Below are 15,304 nucleotides of genomic sequence, written 5' to 3'. Positions count from 1 at the left end.
GCTGCACCTTCACTTCTTGCTACCGCCGCCTCATGCTTTCTGCTGCACAGTGCTGGGAATGTTCGCCCGTTTCTTCCCCTTAACTATTTCTTGGTACACTTTTACTCTCCTTTACTCTCTGAACGGACCGCGCCGCTTCCTTTCCATGTTTGTAGACAGCTTTTTCCTTTTTTATCCTACGCGCTGCGTGCTTTCCCTCGCGGCTCCAAGGCCTTTGTAAAGTAGGCTTCTTCTGAATACTGCTAAGTCTGGTGGTAAAGCCACTTAAAAGGACACTCGGTGTTATTTTTGTATTGAAATACAAAATAATAATAATAATAATAATAATAATAATAATAATAATAATAATAATAATAATAATAATAACTCTTTTCCTCGTGATTTTAGGTAGTACGCGGGCGGCGATGTCATATCTTGGGAGTCGTCGCCGCGGCCAGGCCCACTTTAATATAACCGATTTTTACCAAAATTATCTTTACTTAAAGGGGGAAAAAGTACAGCTGTCTATGGAAGATGAACTGGGACTTCAGTTTCACTTTACTATATCCGAGTTTATTACAGCGGGGTTCTACTGTAGTTATATGCTGCATCAAGTAGTGAACAAAGCTCAGAGTTTCTAAATGCATCCATGACTTACCAATTAATACTATCAATATTATCATATACATTCTGTCAGAATCAGTAAAACTGTATGCTGCAGAACATGCATGGTACAGCTAGTGAAGTGAAACTGCAGTTTCATTTTGCCCCCTACAGATAACTTGTCTTTTTTCATTTGATGTGCGTTATGTCTATATATAGTACAATCCACATGGTAAGTATAAGTATTTAAATAGCGCTCCAACCTGATATGGCTCAGTGATTGGGTGCTCGACTGCTCTATTGAAGAATATGGGATCGATTCACGGCTGTGGAGACTGCTTGGAGGTGCCCATGTGCTATGCGATGTCAGTGCACAAGTGGTAAAAATTTATGAAGCCCTCCACTACAGCATGTCGCATAGCCTGAGCCACTCTAGGATGTTAAAGCTCATCCCAGACGAAAAAAAACACTCATTTCCTGCTGGATTATGGAACTGTGTACCGAAATTATCCAACTGAAAAACTGTAATTTCCGGCTGGGAAAAAGCAATTCCAGCTGGAATGACATCTATTTCCTGCTGGATTATGGAACCAGAAATCATGTCCAGCTGGAAAATTTACACCTCCAGTCAAGCCTCTATCTGGAATATCATTTTTTTCCAGCTGGAAAATATGGCCGTCCAGCTAGAAATTCAGCTGGAAATGTGCTTTTCCAGCTGAAATGGGTACGTTTGAACAAAGTCTACTAGGTGTCTATTTTCATGGGGGTTAACCGGCCTAAACCTGTTACTAAGGGCAATTTTAGTACACTCAAATTAATGTGCTTGATATGTGCGCCATCTTAAATGTGTGTCAAATTCAGCTGCCTATGAAAACAGCTTGTATTAAATATATGACGGTACAATGCAGACGTTTTAAACATTAAATATCTCAGCTTCTCTTAGGCATGAAAATGTTCAACGCAGCATATGCCTCTCCAGGGCATGTAAGTTTCAAGTTACATATCATTAGCATAATTGCATTCACTATACAGCTAGGACAAAGGCCTCTATAGTTTCTCTCCAACTAACCCTCTCCACTGTAAACTGCTTTATCCCTACAAGCTATCCACTTCACCAGCCCACCTGGCTATCTGGGTCCCCTTGTTACATATCTTTTCCTGGAATTCATTCCTTTACAACTAACTGTTGGATATCTTGCCTTTGAGCTCCTGCTGGTTCACTAATCCACTAGGCTCTCTTCCTACCTTTGCTGCTGTCTTAGATTCAATTTCAAGCCTTTCTGAAGTTCCTATCTCATCAATGATCACAAGCAAGGTATCATATACTTGCTCTTGGAGGCATATATAGATTACCAGCTGCTAGCCCTGATTTCAGTGGGAATATACTTGCCAGATGCACTACACTAGGATTACAATAAAGGTGCAATTCACAATAGCCCACATTATTATTTTAGATACATGAGAAGATTATCACTTAAAGTCAGGGGGGTGTCATTGTGTCTGAGAACCCTCACCAGTTTTTACGAGAGGTCTGAGACCCCCCGCACTTGAATATATCCGGTGTCCAGCACTGCATGAATATGAAGCAGGTGCATCCGTTTGGCAAAGGCCTTTATTGCCTCATCGTTGTCGTCAGCCAAAGTATCACACTTTTGCGGCAGCTCTGATCGGTCGAGACAGGATGACGTCATGGAGGTCTCGACCAAACAGAGCACCACCACAGTATGCGCGAATGCGTGGCTTATATGGCCATATGGCAATCAATGACTGTTTACTAATTAATGAATATTTAATCAATTAATGGCTAACAGCAAATAAATGACTTATTATTTATTTCATTACTAATTACACATTAATGCCTAATTCATTCATAATTACTAATTAATGCCACATACCTGGTAAAATCAACCACACAACAGTAAATGTAGAACAACTGCGAAGATACAAGAAGCGCGATCTTGTCGCTGCGCTGCCAAGCAGAATGCACTGAATAAATGCACTTGCAGAATGTGAAAGAGTAGTCACTCGCTTTACTTGTAGCAGCACTCATCGCTACATGCGCAACAGTCGCGTAGCAGAATGCAGCACTCAGGCTTTCGCCTTTCATCCCTTTAGTCGCCAAAGTGTCCTCGAATTTTATTCCTTTCAGTGGCAATTAGAGAATGCTTATGATTGTTAGAAAATTTTGCAGCAAGTTTTTGTAAGAATTATTACTTAATTTTAGTAAGAATTAGAATTTTCTAAAACCTGTGATGAAGAAAACAAAAGTTAGTCCCTTTACACAGAGGCTGGAACTAATTAAGGTATTTTCACATGCCATCTCTTCGGTTTTGCCGCTTCGCACTGTGTTTTCGGTACTAGCTGAGCAAATTGTCAATATGCTCACGCAATATTATTCAGATGATGTACTTGTCGCCAGTCAAACCAAGCTGGTAGCTCTTACAATATTTTTTGCTAATTTTCATTGCGTTCACTTGAAGTGTAAAAATTATAGTATATTTATTTTTTACTTAGTTGATTGTACATTTAACATGCAATTAAGATTGTACTTTCTACATAAAGTGCTTTAAAGAACATAACACTCTTGCTGCTTCTATAAAGTGTATTCAAAGGCATTTAATTGCAAAATTTCTATTTAAACTTATTCACTCTTATAAAATTTTCTTCGCAACCAGACAGTCAGAAGTTCAGTTCTCGATGTGAACTGTGCTACAAGATAGCGGTTTCAGGAAAAAATATTGCATATGTTACAAGTTCTGACCCTTTGTTGTTTCACTATAAGCTGCTTTACATCACAGATCATCGATCATGCTGGCAGAGTGCAGGGATCACTTTTTCAGGTGCATGTCATAAAATGATCACAAAAACCTCCTTAATATATATATATATATATATATATATATATATATATATATATTGAAATGTGGATTTAATGGTTGGCTGGAACGTCTAGCACTGGCAGTACTTCGGGCACAGCAGGGTCGAATTACCAGCCGCAGGGCACAGCTTCAGCGCGAGCGAGATGGGCGCCGGAGACAAGCGATGGTGATGGCGATGCTGCAGCGTTTTTCTGTTCTTTGTCTTCTTTACATTTCCCCCGCGTGAAGAAGTCGCCATCCTGGCGACTCAGGGAGAAGAGACGACCAGGGGGTCGTAATATGGCTTGAGGCGGCTAACGTGGACAACCTCGCGGCCGCGACGGCGGTGGTCGGAAGAAGGGGTGACTGGCTCGATGACGTAGTTCACAGGGGATGTGCGTTCCAAGACGCGATAAGGTCCGTGGTATTTGGTGTCTAGTTTGTTGGTGGCAGGAACGCATAGCCAAACGAAGCTGTCGGCCGGGAACGTGGGAGCAGGGGTATCGGTATCATGCTGATCTTTGCGATAGCCTTGAGTGTTGGAAGTAAACGTGTGAGCAAGTTGACGGCATTCCTCGGCCTTCTGTGCAATATCTGACAAAGCACTGTACTCAGAGGCATCTGGATGGTATGGCAAAATTGTGTCCAGAGTACAAGATGGTTCACGGCCATATAAGAGAAAGAAGGGCGAAAACCCAGTTGTTGCTTGGGTGGCAGTGTTGTACGCGAACGTTACGAATGGCAGTACCTGGTCCCAGTTGGAGCTTCCCGATTCAGATGTAACATACATTGCGAGCATGTCCCCAAGCGTACGGTTGAAGCGCTCCGTGAGGCCGTTTGTTTGCGGGTGATACGCGGTTGTAGCCCGATGTATCGATTTGCAAGACGACAGGAGCTCTTGAACTACTTCGGAAAGAAAGACACGACCTCTGTCACTCAGTAGCTCGCGAGGGGCGCCGTGTCGAAGAATGAAGTGGTGTAGAAGAAAATGGGCTACCTCTCGGGCTGTCGCCGCTGAAAGTGCAGCAGTCTCGGCGTAACGGGTCAGGTGATCGACTGCGACGATGACCCATCGATTACCAGCGGCAGTGCATGGTAGCGGACCATAAAGGTCGATTCCCACGCGATCAAACGGGCGAGCTGGACAAGGTAAAGGCTGGAGAGGGCCAGCGGGGTGGCGAGGAATCTTGCGTTGTTGACAGGCGGTACAAGAGCGAATGTAGCGCCGTACGAAATTGTACATTCCCCGCCAGTAGTACCTCTGACGAATTCGATTATAGGTTTTGAGGACGCCGGCATGAGCGCTTTGAGGGTCAATGTGATGGTGGGCACAAACCTCGGAGCGGAGGTGGCGCGGAATGACAAGAAGCCACGTTCTGCCGTCTGAGTTGTAGTTCCTGCGGTAGAGAAGGCCGTCCCGAATGGCGAAATGGGAGGCCTGTCGGCGGAGTGTCCGAGGATGCGTAGCCGCGGAAGTAGTGCCAAGGATATCCAGCAGGTTAGAAACCCAAGGATCTTGTCGTTGCTCGAAAGGCATATCCTCAATGGTGAGTGCTGACAAGAATGCTTGAGGAGGGGACGATGAGTTAGGCGAGCGCACCGGTGACCGAGAAAGAGCGTCGGCGTCAGAGTGCTTGCGGCCAGAGCGGTACACTACACGGATGTCGTATTCTTGAAGCCTGAGAGCCCAGCGCCCGAGACGGCCAGACGGATCCTTGAGAGACGCGAGCCAGCAGAGAGCGTGATGATCTGTAACTACCTCGAAGGAGTGGCCGTATAAGTAAGGGCGGAACTTCGTTATAGCCCACACGATTGCTAAGCACTCCTTTTCGGTAACGGAGTAGTTGGACTCGGCTTTGGTGAGAGCACGGCTTGCGTAGGCGACAACGTATTCGGAGAAGCCAGGCTTGCGCTGGGCGAGGACGGCGCCGAGGCCGACACCACTGGCATCGGTGTGAAGTTCTGTAGGTGCAGTAGGGTCGTAATGGCGAAGGATTGGTGGTGACGTCAGAACATTGCGCAGTGTCGCGAATGCATCATCGCAGGCTGGCGACCAAGAGGAGAGGTTAGGGGTGCCTTTCAAGAGCTGTGTAAGGGGGGCTATGATGGTTGCGAAATTCCGAACAAAACGACGAAAGTACGAGCAGAGGCCCATGAAGCTTCGCAGTTGTTTCAAAGTGGTCGGTTTCGGAAAGTCAACGACGGCGCGCAGCTTCTCAGGATCAGGCAGAACGCCATCTTTACACACAACATGTCCGAGTATTGTGAGCTGGCGGGCACCAAAGCGGCACTTTTTGAGGTTCAGTTGAAGACCGGCGCGGGTTAGGCAGGTGAAGACCTGGCGAAGTCGAGTCAGGTGGGTCGGGAAGTCGGTTGAAAAGACGACGATATCATCGAGGTAGCATAAACAGATGTTCCATTTCAGGCCGCGCAGTACAGTGTCCATCATTCTTTCAAATGTGGCTGGGGCGTTACAGAGTCCGAATGGCATAACATTAAATTCGTATAGTCCGTCTGGAGTAATAAAGGCGGTCTTAGGACGATCCGCTCTGCCATGGGCACCTGCCAATACCCGGAGCGTAAATCGAGTGAGGAAAAGAATTCTGCGCCTTGCAAACAGTCTAGGGCATCGTCGATTCGTGGGAGGGGGTACACATCACGACGAGTGATTTTGTTGAGGCGGCGATAATCAACACAAAATCGTATGGAGCCATCCTTCTTTTTAACTAAGACCACAGGAGACGACCATGGGCTACAGGATTCTCTAATTACTCCGCGTTGCAGCATGTCATCGACTTGTTGGGCAATAACACGGCGCTCAGTCGGGGACACCCGATACGGCCGCTGATGGAGAGGTGGGTGAGCGCCAGTGTCGATGAGGTGGGAAACGGTCGTCGTGCGGCCCAAGGAAGATTGCGGAATGTCGAAGGAGGCGCGGAATTGGTGGAGAAGGTCAAGAAGTTGCTCGCGGTGGCGCGGTTCTAGAGCGCTGTCCACGGAATGGTCAAAAAGGTCCCGCTGTAGCGGATCTGAAGCCACACGAGTTGGAGTTAAGGCGTCAACTTGGCAAACAGGGAATGACACATCATCAAAGGTGAACAGAAGGTCCACGGGCTCGATGCGGCCGAGGCACTCCCCTTCGATCAACATAGCGGGAGACGGAAGAGGATTGGCTACCAGAAGTGTGCTAGCGCCGTTTTTCATGTCAAGGACGGCAAACGGCAGCGGTAAGTGGCGGCGGCGGCAGACAACGTTAGAGGGCACAAAGAGGACTGTCGCGGCGGTGGTAAAAGAGGCAGTGAGGGGAACCAGAACAGCGCTAACGGGTGGGATGGTTGTGTCATGTGCTACGAGGAGTTTGGTCGCAAAACGAGGACACGGCTCGTGGAGCAGGGCATCAGACGGTGCATCACTCGATTCAATGAGCTCTACTTGAGGACTGGCGCAGTCAATGATAGCATGATGCTGGGACAGGAAATCCCAGCCGAGAATTACGTCATGAGAACATGTGGGGAGAACGACGAATTCGATGATGTACAAGGCTGCAGCAATGACGACGCGAGCAGTGCAAATAGCTGTCGGCTGTATACTGTGAGCGGATGCGGTACGAAGCGATAGTCCCTCGAGAGGCGTAGTCACCTTTCGGATGGAGCGGCAGAGTTTTTGGCTGATAACTGATACAGCGGCACCGGTGTCAACAAGCGCAAGAGTATGAACACCTTCAACGATGACAGGAATAACATTCGCGGGATTAAGACGAGGACTTTGAAATTCGGTCGGATACGCAGTTCGTGCCACGCGAACTGCGGCGGTTAGTTTTCCGGCTGGGTAGCGGGTCGTCGGCGCATTGGCGAAATGGAGCGGCGACGTGGTGATGGCGAACGACGAGGGCGGAAGTCCGGAGGTTCAGGGGGTGCTGTTGGAGGACCCGATGGGACTGGGAACTGGGGGGCCAAATAAGGTGGCGCAGGCCGTGCAGCAAAGGCCATATTTATTCGGCGCCTGCAGTAGCGTTTAGTGTGCCCAGGGATGCCGCAGTGGTAGCAAATAGGCCTGTTGTCTGATGTGCGCCATGGAGATCGTGTCGGAAGCAAGGGGGGAGCAAAAGCTGTTTGTGCCGACCGCATGGGGGGCGAAGCATAGGCATATGCTGGCTCAGGCGGTGGACTTGAAGTGACTTCGGCATAGGTGCGGCGCAATACTTGAGGAGGAGCCGGCGCGAATGCTGGAGCGTAGCTCAGTGGCGCAACGCCGGACGATGAAACTGTGGGCGTGAGTAACGGCATTGAAGGTGCGACCGGAGCTGCTTGAGGAACAGGATTAGGGAGGACTTCAGATACATGCTGTTGGATTGCATGGCGAAGCTCCGGAACAAGGCCAGTTGTTGACGACTCCTTAACATAGGGCTGCAGGGACAGTTGTCGCGCAACTTCCTGGCGTACAAAAGCCTTGATGTCTTCAGAGAGGCTAGATGACTCCCTCTCCGCGGCTAGTCCAGCAAGTGATGTATGAGGCTGGCGAATCAAAGCACGCTCCCTCCGGAGCTCGTCGTAGCTTTGACAGAGGTCATAGATTTCCTTGACCGTAGTGGGGCCTTTCGCGATGATCATGTGAAAAGCGCCGTCATCAATTCCTGTGAGGACATGACGTATTTTAGCGGCCTCGGTCATGGTCGGGTCAACGCGACGACACATATCAACAATGTCCTCAATGTAACTGGTGAACGTTTCACCGGGCAGCTGCAGTCGCGACCGAAGACGCTGTTCCGCGCGCAGTTTTCGGACGGCGGGGCGGCCAAAGACATCAGAAAATTTCGTCTTGAAATTCGCCCAGGTGCCAAAGTCCGACTCGTGGTTTCGAAACCACAGATTAGCGACGTCGCTCAAGTAAAAGATGACATTGTTGAGCTTACGGTTGTCGTCCCAGTTATTGTGACGGCTGACCCGTTCGTAAGTGGTCAGCCAATCGTCGACGTCGTCATCGCTGCTTCCACTGAAGGTAGCCGGGTCCCGTTGACGAACGGCACCTGTGCAGGTGACTGGCGGAGGTAGGTGCAATGAAGTCGGCTCCGTCATTGGGGTAGTCAATGTTCTGCGGCGAAGTTCCAGGGCGAGATTGGTACAGGGAACCTCAGATTGACCTCCACCAAGTGAAATGTGGATTTAATGGTTGGCTGGAACGTCTAGCACTGGCAGTACTTCGGGCACAGCAGGGTCGAATTACCAGCCGCAGGGCACAGCTTCAGCGCGAGCGAGATGGGCGCCGGAGACAAGCGATGGTGATGGCGATGCCGCAGCGTTTTTCTGTTCTTTGTCTTCTTTACAATATATATATATATATATATATATATATATATATATATATATATATATATATATATAAACTTCTTCTATTTAAATAGAAACATGTGCAAAGGCCGCCAGCCCTTTCTCTCACCCTCTTAGTTCCTCAACAATTGCGCTCGAATTTCTAGAGTCTCTCTGATAGAGCCAGACTTTTAAGCACTGAAAGTAATTCATTCATTTCAAAATTACTTTTACTAAAGTGACTCACTGCTGTTTCTATACTTCATACTATGTACTCTTGGTACGATGCCAAGAAAGCAGTAATGACATGCAGCAAGCCTGTCCCACAGTGATGGATAAGCAAAAAAAGACAATTTAGAACTACATGTTCAAGGCTTCAGACCTGCCCTGTGTCTCCGGATCGCAACTATTCTCTAAGCAGAAGGTATACATGTAAGGCGTTGAGGGTCCATCGAAGTGACAGATGGTGCAAAATGGTAGAAGGGCAAAAGTAGTTGAAAGTGTGCAGTAGCACTCACTGTTGCATACTGGCTATAGGCACAGTGGCGCCTGGTTACACTTGCCATCATGGGCAAAAAAGGGGTTTGGGGGAAGAGACAGGCGGAAATTTTCACGGCATGTTTGACCATGATTGTTCTTGTTGCCATTGTCTTATATATTTAATAGCCTGTTCTGTAGGAAAAGGGAAGGGAATAGTCTCACTGGATAGAATTTGGCAGGAAGATGAAAGAATGTGCTCTAGTGTTTGGAGAGGTTTTGTTCACAAGCTTTACTTAGTTTATATACGGATGAAATCCAGACAGTAATTAATGAGAAGGAATTTGCTCTGCGGAAGTAATTGTAATGTCATTACTTTTTGGGAGCAGTATTTAGCAATTGCATTATATTTTTAAGGCTTAGTAAGTAATTGGTAATGTAATTAAATTGCTTTTGAACAGTAACTTTGCCAAGTATGCTGCCAATTTATCCCAGGAAAAAAGACACCATGTGTCTATTAGGAATGAAATAAATTAAGACATGCCAGCTGGACTTGTGAATGTAATCAGGTAGCTCAAATGGTTTCTCTACTTCTGATTGGCACTTACTTCGGAACATTCAATTGGAAGGCCCTGTTAAACATTTCATAAAAAAATGTTGCTGTGTAGTTTGCATAATTTCTATAACCACGTAAGTTGTGATTAAACGAGGTAACTCTGACTCCTGAAGATCTGCCACTGAATGCAAGAGGAGGGTCCAATGTGCGAGGCTAAACCCCAACAAAGAAAAGATCGTGTCAACTCTTCGGGTATATATAGTGTTCCTATGGTCTATGTGTCATATGAATGCATGCTTGTCTGTCGCCCGCTTGGAGCTGCCATTTCAGGCCAGTGCCAGCAAAATAAGCATTACAACTGGAAGCCTTAGCTGAACTGCCTAATTGGAATGTTCAATTTATTCAAACTGGTGCTTCGAGTCTGTGCCAAAAGCATATTTAGAAATTTTGCAACTGCAAACCTCAATTGACAATCATAATTTTTTTTCTTGACTGGGCCAGTGTCTCGATGAAAAACATACCATACTGCCCATATCGCAACTTTCACATAATAGCAAGTCAAAAGACGATGCCACTGCACTGACTTGAACAAATCTCTGAAAGATGGAAACTATAGAAGTATGGGCGAGGAGGCTCCACGAAAACTGCTGAGTTAATTCAGATACAGGGCACACTCAGTACAACTGAACCTTCCAAAAACAGGAGTTTGCATCATGTACCGTTTTTTCTGACTTACAGATTGATCAGCCACACTGCTGAGCCATAATGCAAACCCAGTTCGCGGTCATACATATATAAGTTTCATATAAGTACCAAAGGCAACCAAAGCAACCTCGAATATTCACCAGCTGTTGCTGCCTGCAGTTTCTTTCTGACAAGCGATACTAACCGGCCATACAGCCTGTATTTCCTGTCTCTATCAGATACATTAAACACTGAATTATTAATTGCGAACGCGTAGCCTAGCTGACCGCAAAAAGGAATTCGGAGGTAAATAAATGCAGTGCCATAACGTACAGCCTTAGAGCTATGGAACATAACACTGCACCAACTGCGTATTTGAAGGCGGAATACCTTCGGCAGAACAACGACATAAGCAGCCCACGGGGAGCCTAATTTCCTTACGTCGAGTGAGGCGCACAATGCACAGCCGAACCCGAAGCAGAGCGAAGCTAGAAATGGCACTACACGAGAAAAACTTCGTCTGCAACTGTGCGTCACAATCAAGCGCGTCCAAACTCCGCGCTTGATTGTAGTAACCAAGCGCGAATTCCTCAAATCCTCCTTGCTAATCCAGAGATTAGGAGATTAGCAAGGAGGATTTGATATATGAGTACGCGAAACGCTTCGACTGAAATAGGCATGGAAATAAGCCATTAAGGCCCGCGTTGAGGCCGCGCTTGAAATCTGTAGCCTCACATGAGATTATGGCATTAGACAGTGAACGGGGACATATACTGTTGGTTACGACGTCCGTGTGTGCATCTGGATTTCCATCCAACATGCGAAAGACAAACATGGGCTCTACTCCTTTCGGGAGCTTTGGTTCTACTTGGATTTGCGTGTCACTTGTCACCTCGACCACGGGCGCTACGCAGAACACAATGTGCATTTTGCCGCGCTGGTGATGTCCGCCACTTGACAATAGCACGGACTCGGCGTCGTGTGTCTGCTGCTGAAATTGCTGTGACTGTCGGTGATTGAGGTGCTGCTGCTGCTGTTGCTGCGGCTGCTGCTGGGATTGTTGAGCTGGGGACGACGGTGCACTGCCGGGTGATGTTGCGGTGTCGATCATGGTGATCTTGAAACTGTGCGGGACAGAAAGAGAGAGAGGTATCACTACAGTTATCATCACCGCACACGCTCACCTACTTACCGATTTGGTTGATGATGTGCCGTGGCAGGGGTAGCTCCCGTGCTCGATTCTGCCAAGGTGTGATAGCGCAGCAAGATCCGGCACGAATCGTGCAGCACTCGGACTTGGTGTCCCGCGCCCCAGAATACGATGCAGCAGCGAGTGTCTCCCACCGACGCCGCCGTGGCAAAGTATTCGATGGCGCTGTAGAAGACCGAAACCAGGATCCGCTGCAGTCCCGGCAGGCTGCTGGTCCCCACGCCAGTGCTGCACGCAGGTAGAAATAGTGCGGGGTTCATGACGCGAGTGTTGCAACGTTCGTTGGCAGCAGCAAAGTCGTTGGTATCGAAGAGCTCGTGCCAGGCGACGCAATCGCTCGGGTGCAAGTCGTAATAGGGTGCCTCTGCAAACGTGGGCAAAGGTCCGTCCCGACCGATCTGCTGCTGGGGCTCCTCTGCCTGGGTAGGCCTCAGCACCGTGCCGTCGTCGAGCACCACCGACGCCGGTTCCACTGCGTGGTAGGCGCGCTGCTCGATACAGTTGCGCATCAAATAGTACATGCACTCGGCTCCCTTCTTACAGGCAAGCCACATGCGCAGCCCATAGTGCAGAGCCCTCGAGACGCCGGGCATCCACTTGGCATCCATGTCCCCGACGAGAGACGCCACGCACGCATCTCCCGTCAGAAAGGGGAGCAGTAAGACACGGGCCAAGGCAAAGCCCATGTCCTGCCGCACGCGCAAAGCATACACGTAGCTCCAGTGCTCGCCAGGAAACTGGTTTGCCACGAGCAAGGTGGGAGTACGATGGTTGGCCTGCACAATGGGGTGAGCGTTGTGTGGGTCGAGAAACTTGTATCCCGGTTCGCCATGTGCAAAAGCTCCGTCGAACCAGTTACGCAGTGCATCCATGGCGGCTCGTCTGTTCCTGATTCCCCGGCTCTGGAAAGACAAACACACATATATAACATTGATCGTTGGTTGAAAGCGCAAGCACCAAACTTACCACGGCGTAGGCAAATATGTGTTCGTACAATTCGGGGCCGGATCCCTCGATGTTGACGTTGGCACAGGACAGCATGCTGGTGGCAAACACTAGAAGCGCCAGCATGGTGTCGTGAGGCGGCACGGGCACGCTGCGCTGTGTGTCAGGATCCACATATTCGCCTAGGGCGCACACTTTGGGTTGCGGCAACATGTCGCGCAGAGCTTGCGTCATGGCTTTGTCGGCGTGGGATGTGGAAGCATCGGCGAACCGGACCCGTTGCCTCTGTTGCTCGAGCTTCTTTCGTCGTCTCTGGGAAAGCATTCTAGCTCTGCCTCTCCGTTTCCCCGCGCCGATCCCGAAACCGTTGCTAGCTGCACTGCCGTCGTCGCTCGTGGTTGTAGTAGTGACCGCTTCGTAGTCCTCCTCGTCGTCTTGCGACGACATGGATTCCAATTCGTCAGTGCGAAAATATTCATCTATAGCCTCCGGCGTTCCCACCCCGAGCAACCGTCGTTTACGCGCCGGGCGTTCGGGCCGCCATGCTTTTGGGGGCGACGACGGCTCGGGTGCCGCGTGCAGCTCGTCGCTTGTATTATTGATGGGTGGTGTAGGCGGTATGACTTGACCGCAACAAATTTCATCTTGGGTGAATTGTTCGGGCTCGGGCTGTCGGGGCTGAGGCTGTCGCTGAGATTGTTGTGACTGCTGCTGCTGACGAGGTTGTTGCTGTTGTGACTGCTGCTGCTGTCGCTGAGATTGTTGCGGCTGCTGCTGCCGAGGTTGTTGCTGTTGCTGCTCAGCTTGCTGTTCTTGGGGTTGCTCTTCCAGTGCGGATTCTTCCTCGACCAACTCCTCTGACGGCGGGGACGGCGAAGGCCGCCGCCGAGCTGTCGACATAGTCAATATCTTGTGCACTTGGAAGCGTTGCTGCGGCAGCTGCTTCGAAGGTGACAGGCGTGCGCTGTTTCTTGAAAGGCAGGACAACCGGATCGATTATGGCGCTCGCCGTTGCGTCGCCTTTGTGTTGCTGGGCGCCGATCTTGCCTCGCGCTACCGCGTCTATCGTGCTCATTAGGCGAGCCCTTCTCTTTTCAGAAAAAGTAGTTACTAATACTCCGCGTAGGTCCGCGCTTCCTTGTGGCGGCGTCACCAGCGGTGCTCTGTTCATGCTCATGGATGTGCGCTTAAGGCTAGATACGCGACACGACTGCTTGGGGGGCGTCTGTCCAATGTCGTTAATTCGCACGACGAGCTGTTTGCCTTCGGATACTGCGGCGCGTTCAGTAATACTTTCACACGGCTCCTCGTCTAGCGTCATGGCAATGGCAGTAGCGGCACTCGTAGTTTCTTCGCCTAACGATACAACGTCCTCGTCGAAGAGTATTTCTTTAGTGGCGGCGGCGCGCAGTCCTAGCATGCCATCCGCCGCCGCCACAGCGCCGCTAGCACGCCCTTTCTCGTTTTATCGTTTCTGCTCGCGCTGCTGCTGCCGTTGCTCGGCCCCGTCACGAGTACTCGTGGCGGCGGCAGCGGCGCCAGCAGAATTGCTACAGCCACGGGCGGCGCTGTTACCGACAACGCCATTTCTTCCGGGAGCATCGCCCCCGTGTTTACTGTCACGGCCACTTTTCGCGTGCTGTTGTTGCTTTTGCGTGCTTGTAGCCAACAGTTGCTCACCCACTAGTCGCTCAATTTCCATCCTTTCCATGGCGTCGTTCAGGCAGCCACACACGCACACACACAAACACCCATCCAAGCTGCGTCGGCAGCCGCCGTGCGCCACCGCTCTCCTCGCTCTCATAATCTTCCCCCTCTCCGAGCAGCCGCTGCGACTGGCTAACACACCTACACCCTCCTCCCCTTCGAGACGGGGATGTTCTCTAGAAAGAGGGTCACTCGCTCGCCGCTTGCCGCTGGTCGGTACCAATATTCTAGTTCACTGTATCGGTACCCAACTCTGCGGCAGCAGCTGTAGGGAAGCGAGCAAACAAAATGGAAGACACATTGTTTCAAACATAACTTATACTTTATTATGTACACTGTCAAAGGCCACGTCACGCTCGTGGAGTCGACGATCTCTCCTCCTTCGTCTGTCGGCGCTGCGAAATAATTTTAATTCAGTCCTGTGCTTGGAAGACCCGCTGTGCTTGGAAGACCCATGGTAGAAGAACAAATGGTAGCGTAACTCCCATAGAAGCCTGCGTGTCGACTCTGAGCGAGGCTTTAGTTTCCCAGCGCCCCCTGCGAACTGTGAGGCACAACAAACACGTGACGTTGCTTGTGACGTCACAGTGACGTACTTTTGGCGGGGAATTTGTCTTTTTACTTATGAACGAAAAAAAAGGCCAACAACGACGGAGGCAGAACGATGCTCGGATAAGGCAGAAAAATGGACACCGTAACTGTTCAGTCAACTTGACATGGATTTCTGCTGTCAAGTTTTACGTTAACTGAAATGTTACGGCATCTTTAACCACCTTATCATAGCATCGTTCTGCCTCCGTCGTCGTTAGCCTAGTCTTTCGTCGCGCGTCATGTAAACGCATTCTGGGGCTTATTTCTTCGGGCGCGTTTGTGAACAAGGGCCTTCAAGTGAATTCGGCAAGCACATGGATAGAACCACATGGCTTGAGGCATTTCACTAAGGGCATAAATGAGTGAAGCTGCGCTGCACAAAGCCAGG

General features: G+C 49.5%; 1 protein-coding gene across 1 annotated transcript; it reads right to left on the bottom strand.

The window, feature by feature from the left end:
* Positions 1-10,151: 10,151 nt before the first annotated feature.
* LOC146181001 (uncharacterized) lies at positions 10,152-14,411 on the bottom strand. The gene is made up of 3 exons (XM_084576218.1): positions 12,640-14,411; positions 11,656-12,575; positions 10,152-11,587 (listed from the first exon to the last, which is right to left on the bottom strand). Exons 1-3 carry the CDS (start codon positions 13,516-13,518, stop codon positions 11,080-11,082), a joined length of 2,307 nt encoding a protein of 768 aa, XP_084432344.1. The 5' UTR covers positions 13,519-14,411; the 3' UTR covers positions 10,152-11,079.
* Between the last annotated feature and the right edge of the window lie 893 nt (positions 14,412-15,304).

This window comes from Amblyomma maculatum, chromosome 8 (assembly GCF_055883805.1).
Source record: "Amblyomma maculatum isolate TAMU_Amacu chromosome 8, ASM5588380v1, whole genome shotgun sequence".
In the NCBI taxonomy this organism is placed as follows: Eukaryota; Metazoa; Arthropoda; class Arachnida; order Ixodida; family Ixodidae; genus Amblyomma; species Amblyomma maculatum.
The sequence above is the reverse complement of the archived record's forward strand: the minus strand, read 5'-3'. Positions and strand labels throughout refer to the sequence as shown.